Source organism: Eumetopias jubatus, unplaced genomic scaffold (genome assembly GCF_037043125.1).
Source record: "Eumetopias jubatus isolate StellerSeaLion01/CBP00866 unplaced genomic scaffold, mEumJub1_p1.0 scaffold_3, whole genome shotgun sequence".
Classification (NCBI taxonomy): domain Eukaryota; kingdom Metazoa; phylum Chordata; class Mammalia; order Carnivora; family Otariidae; genus Eumetopias; species Eumetopias jubatus.
The window spans coordinates 19,718,107-19,734,382 of NW_028274809.1; the positions used below are offsets into that span (position 1 = coordinate 19,718,107).

At 44.8% G+C, this 16,276-nt stretch overlaps 1 protein-coding gene across 2 annotated transcripts in view; it reads right to left on the reverse strand.

Moving 5' to 3' along the window:
- Window positions 1-10,678: 10,678 nt before the first annotated feature.
- CNOT9 (CCR4-NOT transcription complex subunit 9) overlaps window positions 10,679-16,276 on the reverse strand; it is a 30,359-nt gene continuing 24,761 nt past the window's right edge. The window contains exons 6-8 of one of the 2 annotated variants that reach the window (XM_028092204.2): window positions 14,971-15,069; window positions 14,688-14,779; window positions 10,679-12,984 (exon numbers count right to left, since the gene is read on the reverse strand). In XM_028092204.2, coding sequence (XP_027948005.1) covers window positions 12,816-12,984; window positions 14,688-14,779; window positions 14,971-15,069 — 360 coding nt within the window. In that variant the 3' untranslated portion in view covers window positions 10,679-12,815. Of the gene's footprint in view, window positions 14,003-14,687; window positions 14,780-14,970; window positions 15,070-16,276 lie in introns of both variants that reach the window. The other variant, XM_028092205.2, reaches the window with a different exon arrangement.

Below are 16,276 nucleotides of genomic sequence, written 5' to 3' on the forward strand. Positions count from 1 at the left end.
TACCCACTGCTCCGCCAGCTGGTGCCAGAGTCACCTGGAGGAGCACAGAGGACCAAAAGGCTCTGGGTTAATACTGGTGATCTTAGAATAACAGATCAAAGGAGGAAGAGAAGGAAACCCGTGCGTCCTGACGGCCCACAGTGTGCCAGGCACTTCATCTACATAGTCTTTAGCTCTTTTTTACTTTTCGCTTGAGTTTGATGACTTTGAGGCTTAGAGAGGCTAAGAAACTTGCATCAAATCACATAAGGATTCAGAATTTAGAGCCAAATATGTCTGATTCCACAGCGTCTGCTGTTTCCCATAGCCATCACCAGAGAGGACTACTAGCATTCTGCCTTGGCCCCTTGGGAACTGGGGGGTCTGCACGGGACCATGGAGAGGGCTCCCAAGATAGAGCAGCTGAGGTGATTCCCCCTGGAGAAGAGAAGGCTAGGATATAGAGAGATTCCAGGTTCTGCAAGGGGGCAGCCAGCAAGATGGTGGTCCTTAATAATGAGCTGAAGGGTGTGACTCTGGGGTGTTGGGCAGAAAGCTACTTTTGCCTCTTCGGTGACACTTAGTACCATGCTTGTTACATAAGCCACATTCTTCTGCCTTCCCATGGTAAAGCACACTTTACTCTTCATAACAGTTACTCCCAACAGCTTAACAGACCAGGTGAGTTACGTGTCTTAGAAATGCATTTTCAAGTTTCCTTTGCCTCCTGAAAAAGAGAGCCCTCTTTAAGATGCATGCTAATTTAGGATCTGGTTAAGTTGTCCTAGTAGGTAAGAACAAACTCCTCTTGAAAAGAACCAGAAGAGGGGCGCCTGGGTGGCTTAGTCGGTTAAGTGTCTGCCTTCGCCTCAGGTCATGATCCCGGAGTCCTGGGACTGAGACCCGGGTTGGGCTCCTTGCTCAGTGGGGAGTCTGCTTCTCCCTCTCCCTCTGCCTGCCCCTCCCCCTGCTTCTGTGTGCTCTCTCTCTCTCTCTCTCGCTCACTCTCTCTCATAAATAAATAAATAAATAACTTAAAAAAAAGAGAGAGAGCCAGAAGACTTGATATGCAGCCACATTGATTCTAGCTCAGCCCCTCTAAGAAATTCTCAACTCTTGACCAAATCATTCTGGAACTGGCAAAGCGCAAGAAACATAGAGCTCAATGCTTTGCGAAAGCAAAGGAACTGCCCTTGAATAGAAATGCTATGTTTTTTAATTGATAAGTTTAAATTTTTGACAATGGTGAGCATCTAAAACACGAAAAGCGTCTCTAAAGCAATCATTCAGTTGGTGCTCCATTAGAACATGGTGCAGTTCCACTCGCTAGATCTCATCAACGAAAAGCAGAAGTCCAGAAATGATTTGTGACTTGTCTGAGGTCACATGGCATCTCAGTGCCTTCTTTCTCTTTAGCTGGAAGAGCCTATCAAGTCACCCAAGGGTGACTAAATCTTTAGGAAAAATGCAGAGGTCACTGAAAATACAGCTCCCCTGACTGGAGGACCTAGAGAAGGCTTTTTAAAGGAGTAGCAATATGCAGGGGCCCAGAGGGAGAGGGGAAGGTTGGGGAGCCAGACTGTACCTAAGTGGGAAAGATAACTCAAGGCAGCCCTCAGGAGAGACAGAATCCTGCGACAGTTCCAAAAAGCAAAGGTTTTGCTGGCTGAGGCTGAATATAGTGAGCCTGGGTGAGATCAGAAGAAGCCTCTGGATGGAAGAAGGGACCTAGGGTGCTTCATGAGCGGCAGAAAAGCAGCCCCGCTTGGAATCTAAGGCTCGCAAAAACTGAATGAAGAGTGAAGTAACAGGTCCCTCCTAAATGTCTCAGGTCCCCAGACTCCAGGGGAAGGGGGAAGCCTGGGGTTCTGATCCCCCTTGCCAATATCCTTCCTTACCTCCTCTTTGAATTTCAGCTCCCATGTTTGGAGCATAGGGACCTTGGGATGGGGTGGATCTCGGCCCTGGGAGACGACAGAATGCCCTTTCCTTACACCTGTGTCCAGGAGCCTCACAATCATGTCCTGAAACGTGCTGGGACACCCCTATTTTGGAGCCTATCTCCTCTCAAGAAAGCCTTAGAAAATCATTTTATGCATTTTGGTCAAACTCTTCCAACCCCAGGGTTTGGCATGCTCTTCCAATCCTGCTCCCATTCCTGACTCACTATTTTAAACTTATATCCAGGTGACATGTGGCCATATGAGGGCCGATTTCAACTCGAGGAGCCACAGAATGTCAGAGCTGGACTTCATTTTATGGAGAAAGGCTAGAAAGATTAGCTGAACTGCCAGAGTCATCGAATGAATTACGTGGCAGAAGTGGGACCAGAACCATGGTTCCTTGTGACCAGCTCAGAGATCTCACCAAGGCTCTGCCCTTAGAAAGGGTTTTCTCTGGGGGTGCCTGGGTGGCTCAGTTCATTGCATATCCGACTCTTGGTTTTGGCTCAGGTCATGGTCTCAGAGTTGTGGGATTGAGCCCAGCATCAGGCTCCACACTCAGCACAGAGTCCGCTTGAGATCCTCTCTCTCTCTCTCTCTCTCTCTCCCCCTCTGCCCCTCCCCCTGCTCTCTCTTTCTAAAATAAATAATAAATCTTAAAAAAAAAAGAAAGGGAAAACCCTTTCTTTCTAAAAGGAAACTCTGGAAGCAGGTTAGAGCAGGGCTAAGAAGCAACAAGGGACATGGATGCTTTGTCTCCCCACTTTTGTCATTCTCTGCCCCCACCATGTCCCACTTAATAGCCTTTCTTTCCTTTCTTCCTATTTCTCTCCTCTCCCCAACCTGGTGCCTTCCTTTTCCTTTGGCCCAGCTCACTCTTCTCTCCCCAGCCCATCTGCCTCCCTACTTGCTCACCCGCCAACCTCTCTGTGCTCTCCTCTCCTTTTCCTTCTCCCCACCCCTTCTCCCCTCACCTCTTCCTCCTTTTCTTTCTCCTCTAATTCCCAGTAGGTCGGGTTCTCGTCCCCTGTGGGGGTTTTGACCCTGGGGTCCAGGAGGGCGGAGGACACTCAGGAGCACACCCCTCCACTCAGCCTCGCTTCCCCCGTATCCTAGGAGACTGAACACACTGCTCAGAGAATGCGACTTGGAACCCAGGTGTTCTAGGTCTTGGTGTGGCCTCTGGCGTCTGAAGGTAGGATGGGAAGGACATCACAGCTGATGCAGTGCAGTGAGGAGAGAAGGAACCAAGGATTGGGAGTGGGAGCAAGAGCAAGAGGTGAGGAGCAGAGGATGAAGCCTGAGACTAAGAGATTGAGTCCTCACTGTTCTCTCCTGGGCGTGAATGTGGAGATCCTCAAGGACACAGATAATTACCTCTATAATATAGGTGAGAGAATAAAGACATAAAATGAGGTGGGAAGTGGCCAGGGCTGCCCGGTAAGATTTGGTCCTCAACTTACAGGTGGCTGTAAGAGATGGACTTTGGCAGAGTTGCCAAAGGTGCCAATGGCATTACAGTGAAATTCGGCGTGTCTCAGGGCTGAGGGGCAGGAAGAAAGAGAATCGTTATGTCTACTCTCTTGCTTCTGAGCAGGATTATTGGGTGACTTCATTCATAGAAAGAGGGCAGAATGGCTCTGGTCATAGGTAGCCTTCCAAATGTTAAAGCTTCAAGACTCTTTCATAACTCAGCCGATCCAGAGGTTCCTGGCTATACTGATATCCCTAGGTCAAATAGTGATTCCTTAGCGCCACCCAAAAGGACGGAGCTCAGGAATATTTATTTTAAAAAAGAACCCCTACTACACAAGCAAGTCTGGGAAACCCTAAATTCCTTTTTTTTTTTTTTTTTTTGAAACCCTAAATTCTTACCACAGATCAGGAAGCTGCTGTCCAAAGTCACATAGCTGGTTAGCGGCAAAATCAGGACTAGAAGCAGGTGCTCTTCCCAGCACAGCACTTGCGCATGCCAACAAACTGCCCTAGCCCATGGAGCAGGCTAAGAACAAGTATAGAGCTCAAACCCGGGCTCTTTCTAAGAAAATCTCATAACTCTACTGTTTGTATGATCTTCCCTGGGTCTTCGGTAATCCTCAACATTCTGCTAATGAATCTATTCTACTCCAATTCTCTCTCTTCCCTTACTAGGATGGGGCTCACTTCTGAGTGGTAGCTAAGAGGTCCCCATGTAAGGGGTGACTGCCACAGCCAGGAGGAAAGCTGCAAATCAAAGGGCTAGAGAGAACCAGGAGGTGGGAGCCTTGCAGACGTGTTAGGGCTAAGGAGTCCGGGGTACAGTTTAATCAGGGGGGATAAACATGTGGCGGACAGAGTTAGGGACTCAGGCAGGGCAGAGCTTGGGGCAGAGGCTGGTCAGAGCCTCCGGGCCCTTACCGTGGGCAGGATAGCGGTCCGGTGTCTGAGCTTGTGCGATGCTCGCTCCTGTGGGACGAGGAAACCCAGTTGGGCTCTTTCTCTCCTCTCTCGCTCGCTCGCTCACTGGCTTCCTCCCCTTTTCTACCGCAGTTTGCTGCTGTGACTGGCAGACTTGCAGCCAAAGGGAAGGAGTAGGGAGGGGAGAGGTGTGAGCTCTTCCAACTCTTAAAGGCCCAGGACACGGGTCAAAGGGAGGGAGTTTTGCGGGAGGCGGGGGTGAGACAAGGATTAAAGGAGGAGGAGCCCAGCTGCTCTTCATCTTGATGCCAGCCCTCATTGACCCCAATCCTGCAGTAGCTCTCCCGGTGAAACCCAAGGAGTGTCTGAGTTGCGGTGCTCCGTGAATCACTGCTTTTCATTCCGCACGGTTTCTCCCTGCATGTCACACAGCTGTCTTTGCCCTGATTTCATCTGGCTCCTTTCCAGGGTGTCGGTTCCACTGGCCGGCTTCTGCTTCTCTCTGCGTCCTGCCTTGCAGGGCACTCAGTCTAGCTCTGTGGCACAGGGTAAGGAAAAAAGAACCAGGGCGGGGAGGAGGAAGATGAGGAGAAAGAGAGGAGAGGAATGACCCTAGAGGGTAGAGGGACGGGTTAGTTAGTATCTCTGTATATTTTGGGCACTCACTAAATATTGAAGGAATGCATACATAAATGCATGAAATAATTCATTTCTTCTTTTCTTTACATGTATGCGTTCTAGGAACGTTTCTTCCTCCAATATGCAAGGACACGTGTGTGTGTTTATAAAGATGTGTGTAGAGATGATGCGGACTCACGGTATTTTAAGAATCAAGGGCAAAGAGTGGAGCACAAGATTGGAAAGACACCCAGGGGGAGAGAAAGGTGATGAGCTTCTCGCAAGGTGAATGAACAGGTGGCTGTAATAGAAACCGAGACTGAGGAAAAGGGGACCAAGTTAGGAGAGGAATATAGGGGATTGTAAAAGGCCTCATTATGGCCCCATACTACACACTGAGACCAAGACCCAGGGAAGTCTTGGCAATGTCCTGGGCTCACATGTTAGCAGCAGAGACGAATAGTCCCTGGCGCTCTCCCAAACACTGTGAGCTGGGACCTACTTTTGCTCTGCCTTGGAAAGATTGTGGGTTTTGGAGCTTTCTGGCCCAGTCAGTGGGAGTCAGGCAGCTGAGGGCACAGGGCACAGCCCTGGACTTGGACTTCCGTGGATCCTCTCCAATGAGGTGTGTTTTAATCTAGGCATAGGGGGAACTAACTATATGAAATGATGCGATTTTAAGTGTGCTGAGGTCTGGCTACCTCTCATGGCTCCCCCAAACACACTTTGAGTGCCTAATATTCTACCATTAGTGATTATTTATAGCTAAACCTTTAGTCCCATTAAAATAAAATCCTCCTAAGTGATTACCATAAATGTCAGGATTGTGGTTACTTTGGGGAGGAGGGAGAGTTGTGATAGGATCGGGCACGTAGCTGGCTTCTGAAACAGCTGGCCAAGTTCTAATTTCTAGTCCTGGGTGCTAACGAGGGTCTTCCCTTTATAACTTATTCAACTATACATTTTCCTTTCTTTTTTTTAAAGTAATTTTATTTTATTTTTAAAGATGTTATTTATTTATTTGACAGAGAGAGACACAGAGAGAGAGGAAACACAAGCAGGGGGAGTGGCAGAGGGAGAAGCAAGCTTCCCGCTGAGCAGGGAGCCCGATGCGGGACTCATTTCCAGGACCCTGGGATCATGACCTGAGTCGAAGGCAGACGCTTAACGACTGAGCCACCCAGGTGCCCCCTTTTAAGTAATTTTAAAAAAGATTTTATTTATTCATTTATTTAGAGAGAGAGCACACAGGAGCAGGGGGAGGGGCAGAAGGAGAGAGAGAGAGAGAGAAACTCAAGCAGACCCCATGCTCAGCGTGGAGCCTGATGCAGGGCTCGATCTCGAGACCCTGAGATCATGACCCAGGCTGAAATCAAGAGTCGACAGCCCAACCAACTGAGCCACCCAAATGCTCCAGTACTTTAGGTAATCTCTACACCGAACGTGGGACTCGAACCTGCAACCCCGCGATCAAGAATTGCATGCTCCACCGACTGAGCCAGCCAGGTACCCCTAACTATACATTTTATGTATTTTTCTCTATCTGTGTTATATTTTACAACAAGAGGGTTTCTGATTTTTGCAACTGGTAATTTCTGAAGCTTTATTGGTTTTCCACAATTCATTGGTTGAGTTTCCATATTCTCCTGAGAGCAGAGTTTTTTGTTTGTTTAAATTTACTTATTTAAGTAATTGCTATACTCAATGTGGAGCTTGAACCTGCAACCCTGAGATCAAGAGTCCCATGCTCTTTTGACTGAGACAGCCAGACGTCCCTGAGAGCAGGTTTGGATAAAGAAAGAGGAATATGGGGGCGCCTGGGTGGCTCAGTCATTGGGCGTCTGCCTTCGGCTCGGGTCGTGATCCCGGGGTCCTGGGATCGAGCCCCGCATCGGGCTCTCTGCTCCGCAGGAGGCCTGCTTCTCCCTCTCCCATCTCCCCCTGCTTGTGTTCCCTCTCTCACTGTGTCTCTGTCAAATAGGTAAATAAAATCTTAAAAAAAAAAAAAAAAAGAAAGAAAGAGGAATATGCAGGGAGGGGAGGCTGAAGAGGGAGGCCATTCATGGGGAATAGAAAGATTAAGGGGGCATCAAAATTTAAATGGTGCTGACTTCACATTTTATTTAATAGAGCCCCTGTTTTCCTCTCCCATTTCTACTCCCCTAACATCAACATGTCCTTGGTTTTCCATGCTTCCCCCTTACATTCCTCCCTCCTTCTACACTCCAGGATTATGTACGCTTTGCCTCTGCTGCCTCACCTAATTGCTGCCAAACTTCCTTCCCTTCTGGGGGGTTCAGTGGGGGTATTATTCCTCCTGGATTCTGGGAGAGTTCAGATCTTAAATATTCTTTTTCAGTGTTTTCATAAACATACCAATCCTCCCCAGATCATGCGTTCTGATTTTTGTGGGCAGGCACTAGGGAGACCTTCACAAGGTCAGAATGGCTCCAAAGAGTGGCTTAGAAGACATCCCTGCTGCAGGGCGATCTTTAGATCCAGGGAGGGAGCAGACAGATGGGGGGGTGGGGGGTGGTACAGGAACTGTCCATGTGGTTTTGGTTGTTCCTATTTCCATAATGATCCTGGCCCTCCCCCACTGTTGTCTATTATTAACAGATCCAGAAACTTGATCAGGGCAGCAGCAGCAGAGGGATTTTCAGGGAACCATGCCCAGGAAAGGCCCAGAAGCCCTACATTGAAATGAAGGGGCAGCTGGCAAGGAGGGAGACCTAAACACTGTCCTTGTCCACTGCCACGCAAACCTAGACCTTCCTCCTTATACACAGTGGAGGTGCCCTAAATATCTTCCTTCTCGGGACTAGAGTCAGAGACCAGCTTCCAGTCCATCCAGCTAAACTACTCAAACTTCTGAAATACAGCCCATCTTCTTCGTGGTCAAAAATGCAGCTCAAAATATTAAATTCCACTTAAAAAATCATCAACATGAGATCACTTGTGGAATTAAAAGACAGGATACCTAACTTCAGAAGACCAGAGAATATATAGCCATTCCTCAATTCTTAACATTAGAAACAGAAAACTAAGGGGAAGGGGAAAAGGAGGTATAACATCAAAGAACAAGATGATGGAATTAGAATAAAAAATACAAATGGTGTAATATTCCATACTGAGACAAAACCTTCAGAAAAGGTCATAAAACAAAATACAAGTATGTGCTATTTGTAAGAAGCATGTCTACAGAAAGGCGTTAAAAAAATAAACTGCTGCATAAATCTTAACAAAAAGGTGGAAAGTTAAAGGAACATATCTGGGAACAGAGACTCCACTTTTGTCCTTATTCAAAATTGCCTTGGCTGTTTTGGCACTTTGCATTTCCATATAGATTTTGGAATCCTCCGCTTGCCAATTTCATAGAAATAAACCTGCTGGGATCTTACTTAGAATTGAGTCTAACCTGCAGATCAATTTGAGAACATTGGCATCCTTACAATATTACTTTCTAATCCACGGAGAAGATATATCTTTCCATTCATTTCTTTCAAGAATGTTTTGTTGTTGTCAATGTAAAGGTTCTGCATATCTTTCAATATTATCTATTTTGAGCTACTTATGCTACATTTTTTAAAAGTTTATTTTCAATTTAAGTAATTTCTACATCGACCATGGGGCTCAAACTCACGACCCCGAGATCAAAGTCACACATTCTTCCGAAAGAGCTAGCCAGGTACCCCGTTGTATTTTTGAAATTCCTTTTTTTTTTTTTTGTATTTAGAAACACGTAATTGATTTTTTTGCATGTTGACTTTGTATTCTGGTACCTTGCTAAATCCATTTCATTCTAAGTCTGCATATTCTTTTGGATTATCAATGTACACAGTCATGTTGTCAGCAAAAATTGTTTTCCTTTATAATCCTTTTATTTTCTTGGTTTATCACACAGGCTTGGACCAGTATAATAATACATGGAGGTGTGGCAGTGGACATCTTTGGCTCGATCCTCATTTAATGGAGGAGGATTTCAGTTTTTCATTGAGAGGTTTACTATAGCGTTTTGTTGATACCTTTTGTTAGATTAAGGATGTGCCCTCCTATTTCTGGTTTTCGAAGTTTTTTTTTTCTTTTAATCATGAATAGGTATTGAATTTTGTAGTGTTCTTTTGTGTATCTACCTAGATTTGATCACTTTTCATGTATTGAATCAATCTTGGTTTTTTACAGTAAACCCAGATTAGGTATGGTGCATAGTCATTTTTTTTTTTTTTTTTTTTTGCTAGATCTGATTTGCCTATTTTTTCCAGGAATTTTACATCTGCTTTCAAAGGAGAGTTCAGCCCCTGGTTTTCCTCTGTGATATCCTTAATGGGTTTTGGTGGCTTCAAAAGTGAATAGGGACCTGTTCCCTCATTCCAGAGTCTCCAGAACTTCATGGAAGATTAGTAAAATATGAGTGATGTCCCTTTTTCTAACATTTTTTTGGTCTGATCTAAGGTCTACTAAGGTTTTATCAATTTTATTGATGCTTTCAAGGGAATGACTTCCTACTTCACTGATTTTCTTTCTTGGACATTTGTTTTCTATTTCATTGACTTTCGCTTTTTTTTGTATTTTCCTCTATTTTTTTGAATCTGCTATCCTGTTTCTGGACATAAAAACTTAGATCACAGACTTCAGCCTTTCTTTTGTAACATGTGAATTAAAGCTATATTATTACTTTACCTGTATACCAAAGGTTTTGATATGGTATTATCTTCATTATCAATTTTTTTAGCTTTGTGATTTCTTCTGTGACCCATGGGTTATTCAGAACTGTATTGTCTGTTTATTTTTAGCTAGGGATTTCCAGTTCTTTTTCCTAACTTAATCCCCATGTTCACAGAACCATTATTTTACTTTTTAAAAATTTTTTGAGGACTGATGGTCCACTATGACCAATTTCTGTAAATGCTTCTGGCGTAATTAAAGAGGTTATGCACGCTGATTTAGAGTACATTACTCTTTTTGTCAATTAAGTTAGGTTTGTTACTTGTGTTGTTCAACTTATGTCATATTGGCTTTTGAAATAAATGTATTAAAATATTTTTTTAAAAATTAAATTCCACAGCATTCAGGAATTTCATTTCATTCTATGCTTTCCTATTCTAAATGTTTTCTTTGGGCTTTTGACAGCAATACCTGTGTATATCGCCCCCCACCCCCACCCCCAGCCTTTGAGCAACAGGAGTAGTGAGCAAAGGAATGCTATATATAGACAGTAAGGAAGGCATGGTCTGAAGTCTACCAGTGCCTCTCCTTGCCCCGTTCCACCACTCAGTCATAGACCCTCTGATGCCTTGGAAAAAAGCTGGAAGCAGAGATTGGCTCTGTCCCGCTGAGTGCCAGAAACAGGCACAGAAACTCTGGGGATGTGTGCTAAGTCTTGAACCTCGGGAGGAAATGAATATTAAAGTCTGTGATTAAATGTTTCCAGCACTACCTCTTCACTTCAAGTCTCTCCCACACCATACTAAATTCTGGCCATGACAGCCAGGAGTGAGGTTGTTTCAGCAAAAGACATTTTATCAGATAAAGGGTACCACCCCAGCCTCCCTAACAGCTCTTATCCAGCAGCAGGACTCTTCCCAAAGGACCTAGCCATAGGGGAACCGTCAATGCCCTCTTGGCAGAACGGTGTGTTTGTGTCCAACAGATGGTAGAGGCAGGAGTGACAAGGATCATGTGACCAGAGTGCCTCGAGATCTCCATATTGACAAAATCAAATCTCCAGTTTAAAGGAAAAATTGTTTTTATAAAAACAGAAACAGGTTTTATTTCAATCCTGTTAGGGAGTGAGAGGGATGGAAAACAAAAAAATGAAGGGAGGGGTCTCTTTATACACACATGACATCAGGATCAACTACAAGGAATAATACCCATTTTCATCCCTCCCCCAACTCCTAGGTGGGGTCCAAGGACAGCTGAGAATAGATGGAACAGGAATTAAGACACTATTGGCACAGTGACGTGGCCAGCACACCAAAAGATGGAGAAGAGAATTCCCCAGGGAGCAAGGCCCTGGGTCTCAGCTGCTTCCCCAGCGGAGGGGGAATGAGAAAACTTCGGCTCAGCAGGAAGGCAGTGGGCAGAAATCAGAGACCCCTCAGCTGGACTCTCCAGATCACAAAACTACGGGCTGAGGGAAGTCCAGACGCCTATCCAGTCCATGCTGTTCTCTGCTTTCTCCAAGACCTCTTCTCTTCAGGCTTGAGACTGAGAGCTCACCTGGTTCTCCTCTTCATCTTGAGGATGAAGGCAGGGGAGTAAGTGCTTTATTCTACCCTTCCTACATCTAGGCTACTTCATTACTATTTTCTCGGCTCTAGAGACAGAAGCCAACTAACAATGCCGGCCCCCTTTGTGAAAGTGGGCTTGAAAGAGCCCTTGGTTGGCAAATTTGCCTCTGCGAAGGTTTCTCTGAGCTTGCTCCTTACAGACAGAGCCTCCCCAGACTTGCTCGGAGATACCTTCATTTATGTGAGATGTGGACAGGAAACTCTGTCTCTCTCTAGCATTGGATTAATAATCCCATCTTTGGAGATGGGGATGAGAGAGAGAGCGAGCAGGTGTTGGCAGGGGGAAGGATTGGGGGAAAGCAAGGCAGTTTACACTGTGTTACAGATTCGAGTCTCTGGATAGTGCCAAAGAAGGCAGGGGGATTCACTGACTCAATATGAACAAGTGGAAGTATTTTAGTGGCTACCCTGTAATTCCCATAGACCAATAGGGAATGTGTCAAAAAAAAAAAAAAAAAAAGAGACAGCAAAGAAGCAGAGTCAAACCCTCTATCTTAAATCTGAATAAAACGAACTCATTCAGCTAATACCACTTCCAGTACAATCGTGAACACAGATGGCGCTGCGGAAATTCATACTAAAGAATGGGATCAAGTAGCCTGTCATCTTGATCCCAGGCACCTTTAAAAGTCATCCAGAAAATGTGAGGACTGGAGTTGAAGGTGAAGTCCATGCCGCCTTACCTCCCCCAATACAATACCCTTCCAGGACAGCCTGATGAATTAATAAGACGTCTGTTGAAGTTTAATAAGAGGGACGTGAAAAAGGGAAAAGCATTGAGATTTGGCAGAGCTAGCAGCTAGAGCCAGAAACAAGGTGAGGGTCCTTGTGGCATCCAGAACTGGGGGCAGAAGGACGGAAAGGGAAGGGAGAGAGGCAGCAGGGTCCTGTCGTCCTTTGGCTTTACCCTTCCCCTGCCTCCCATTCCTCCCCACAGTTCATGCAGCTACTGGCCTGCTAGAGGGGATGCAATGCCCAGACCAACTTTTTATTAAGCTTATGCAGCTAACAGACTTGTAAACAGTGCCAATTGACAAAGTTTTGCTGAGTATTACAGCTGGTGTCCACTAAACACACCTCTCTCTGACATCAAAAACAAAAGACCCAAGTAAACAAATACTGAGAGAGAGGACGAAGAGACACGTCTTGAGTCTTCCAGGAAGGCAAAATAAAAGACCGCCACCCGGCTTGGTCCCAGGTGTTGCGCATGCCTCGCGTGCTACCACGGTCACGGCCATGGCCACAGCCACAGCCACGGCCCCGCCCTGCCCGCAGGTGGTCCGGGTTGGGGAGAAGGGCCATCGCAGGCACGCTGCAAACACAGCATTTGCTGGTGTGGACACCCTCCTGGAGCTGTGGTGGCAGGCTGCTGTGTCAGGAGCCCATCTCCTGGGAGGAGCGGAGGGAGCCCAGGTCCCAGAGGCAGCCCGTTCACCCCAGCGGGGCGACCTTGCCCCTGTTCTCCAGTGCACTTCAGCATTGAGGTTGTCTATTCCTGGTCGGCGGTAAAACCTGAGCTGTTTTCCTCGAGGATTTCCCCTCCCTCCCCCAACTCGGGGGAGTGGTAGAAGGGGGCAGGGGAGGATCACTGAGGGGGCAGGGGGATCCCCCGGGGATCGGTGACCTGGCCCTCTTGCAGGTTCTTCACCAGTTGTGCAAGCCAGCGTTTCGTGGTGGTGTCATCTTTTAGCACCTGGGCGAAGGTCGTGTCCTTCAGCTGGTCAGGGAGGCACTGCCTGAGCGCTTCACGTGCCCTACGTCAGAGACAAACAAGCCAACCGGGGAGACCAGCAAATAAACCCACATTTGGGAGACAGGGAAAAGGCCCTTTCTTAGACATAAATATACAGAATCCCGGGAATATGAGGTTCAGTCAAGTTATCTTAAGAATCCATAACAATTCTTTAAAACTTGTCTTAGGCATGGGCTCAGAGATCTCCATGATCTGTCATCTGTGAACATTTTCAGGACGATGTCTCAATGTGGAATTCCAAGACACCGCAAAATGGAATGAAATGGTGCAATAGTTGAATTCAAACTGCTTTCTGATTTATTACAGTCAATACTGTCAATATGCTCATGGTAAAAATAGATGGGTTATAGTAAACGGAACATTTCCAAAATCAGTACATGAACAGGGAAAGACAACCTGACTCACAGTATGATAAATTAGTGAACTTTAATTCTAAATTAATATAAATTTGAATCTTTCCAAAAACTACCTCAGTTTTTTTATTTCCTTTTTTTTTTTTTAAAGTAAGCTCTATGCCCGACGTGAGGCTCAAACGCATGACTCTGAAATCAAGTCACATGCTCTACTGACTGAGTCCACCAGACGCTCCTGCTTCAGTTTTATAGTTAAAATTCTTAGTAAGAGATGAGAAGTAAAAACAAAACTATGGTAGCAACATTATCAAGTGAACTTTCAAATGTTCATTTGAAAGTTGGCTTTGGCTTTACCCTTCTCCTGCCTCCCATTCCTCCCCACGGTTCTTTAAAAGAATAAGTTCTTTCTTTAAAAGATGACCAGTGGAAAGTCAAATCTGAAAACCTCAAAACAGTAAATGTTAATGGTTTATAAAGCTGTTTTAAATAAAGTTACAGCTTTTGTTACAGCTTTTGTACTCAGACTAGTTTAAAGAAATATATTTTCAAACTGATGAAAACAGGAACCACTGAAGAACAGGACAAAATGGTTGAAGAAATAGCTAGGGCTTGAATAACCTCAGTGGCAGAAGGCTGCGTTCACATTAAATCGAGTTATCCCCATTCCTAGGAACACAGAAATTGCCCCATTATGTGGTTTAGCAGAACCCGAGCAAGTGGCTTTCAGCATGAATTATGGATTTACAAAGCAAAAGGTCAAACATTTCTAAAATGCATTATATCTACAATATATGATTTCTAACAGAAAGATTATGAACATAGGGAGATAAGATAATTAGCTCAAGGACTTTAGAGGAATCAGAGAACTGAAAATATAATTCAAGCACCCTCTGGGATCCATTCCTTTCTTAAGAGATCTTTGAAAATATACTTCTCTTTCTCACCACCTGGGGTAGCAACAGAAAGCTCAAACCACAGGAGTAATGTATCATAAGGTTCCCTGGGAACTGTCTGGACTCCCTGGAATTCCAGAGGAGGGTACAGAGTTACAGAGATAAAACTCTGATGGATTTTTTTTAAGTAAGCTCTATGCCCGATGTGGGGCTTGAACTCATGATTCTGAGATCAAGAGTCACATGCTCTACTGACTGAGACAGCCAGGCGCCCCCAAAACTCTGATGGATTTTAAAACTTAGCACTTCAGATTTTAAAAGGATTTAATCAAGTTCTGTCAGACTAATTACCGTTATATCCCTTCTCTACCCTAAAGATACAGGAGTTATGCCATGAAATGGGGCAACTATTCACCAGAGTATTTCCCCAAAGTCCTATAAATCCTGTAAATGTTTACCTGGGATTATCTGAGAGTCGAAGGTAACACCTCACTACGTGCTTCAGCAGACGGGCGGAAGGCTCTTTGGATAGCTGCAGGACCATCTTACCCTGTTTTCCCCCAAAATGGGTTGGGGTAGGAAAAAAAACACACAAACACAAAATAATCCCAGTTGACATCAGAGATCAGATATTTTAAGAATCATTATACAAGGTTCCAGGAAGCTGTTCAGTGTCAGCTGCAAAGGGACTAAGCTGTGTGATCAGAAGTAACTATAATGCGAGTAGACAAAAGAACTCACCAAGATCATGGCAACGTGGGAGAAACGCTCGTATGTCTGACATATATATGCCAAACCTGTGTCATCTAAGAGGATCTTCTGGAGGATGAATGTGGCAACCTGGAGTAAAAACAAAAATGGAGTCCAAAATGTTGCTCAGACTTGTCTTCCAATGATCAATTCATCTTCCAGGAAGAATTGTGAATCAGAAAATGAAGCAGAGACCCTGACAATATGCACAACTTAGTCAACAAGATATGCACTTACAGCTTAATCAAAATAATAATAAGCATTACCACAGTGAATACTTAATATGTGCCAAAATATTTCCTAAAGGCATAACATGCTTTTTCTTCTTTTCTTTTTTTTTTCTTCAAGATTTTATTTCTTTGACAGCGAGAAACAGTGAGAGAGGGAACATAAGCAGGGGGAGCAGGAGAGGGAGAAGCAGGCTACCTGCGGAGCAGGGTGCCCGATGTGGGGCTCGATCCCAGGACCCTGGGATCATGACCTGAGCCGAAGGCAGACGCTTAACTGACTAAGCTACCCAGCTGCCCCACTTTATATTCACAATAAACCTATGAGGTAGGTACCACTGTTACTCTCTTTTTACATAAAAGGGTAGGTTCTGGGTAATTATCAGATTCTTAAAAATGTAGGTACTTTTTCAGTTATCGAACCCCGACTATGTGCCAGGCATAACTGCTAATCAATAACTTGTCAGGTTAAGGTCCCAAGTGACAAAGCCTCTAAGTCGTGGAGTTGAGATCCAAACCTACTCTGAATACAGAGCTTTTTTTCTTTTCCATGGGCCATGAGTTTAGAAATTTAGCTGTGCCTCATCTCTTCCCAATGAGGTAAGTAAAGCTTTTCCTATTCGTGTTGTGTATGTGTGTACAATTTATTCACACCTACTTTTTTTTAAAGTGGGCTCCATGCCCAGTATGGAGCCCAATGCAGGGCCCGAACTCATGACTCTGAGATCAAGACCTGAACTGAGATCAAGAGACAGTTGCTTAACTGACTGAGCCACCCAGGTGCCCCAAGCTTTTCCCACTCTTAAAAGATCTTTAATAATTAAGATTTTGAAGCCTCCCTTCTAACACTATTTCAGCAATAGTAAAGAATACCTCAATTTAAACTCATTAACTCTTGCACAGAAGGGACTAAAAAATACTAGTTTAATTCAAGTCAAACAATTATTTTAATGATTCCCTTCCTTGGCTGCTCATTAGAACCAACTGTGGCAATTATTTATTTTATTTTACTATTTTACTTGGGTATAAAATTGTGGTTGGGCTAAATAATGGCCCCCAAAGATATCCAG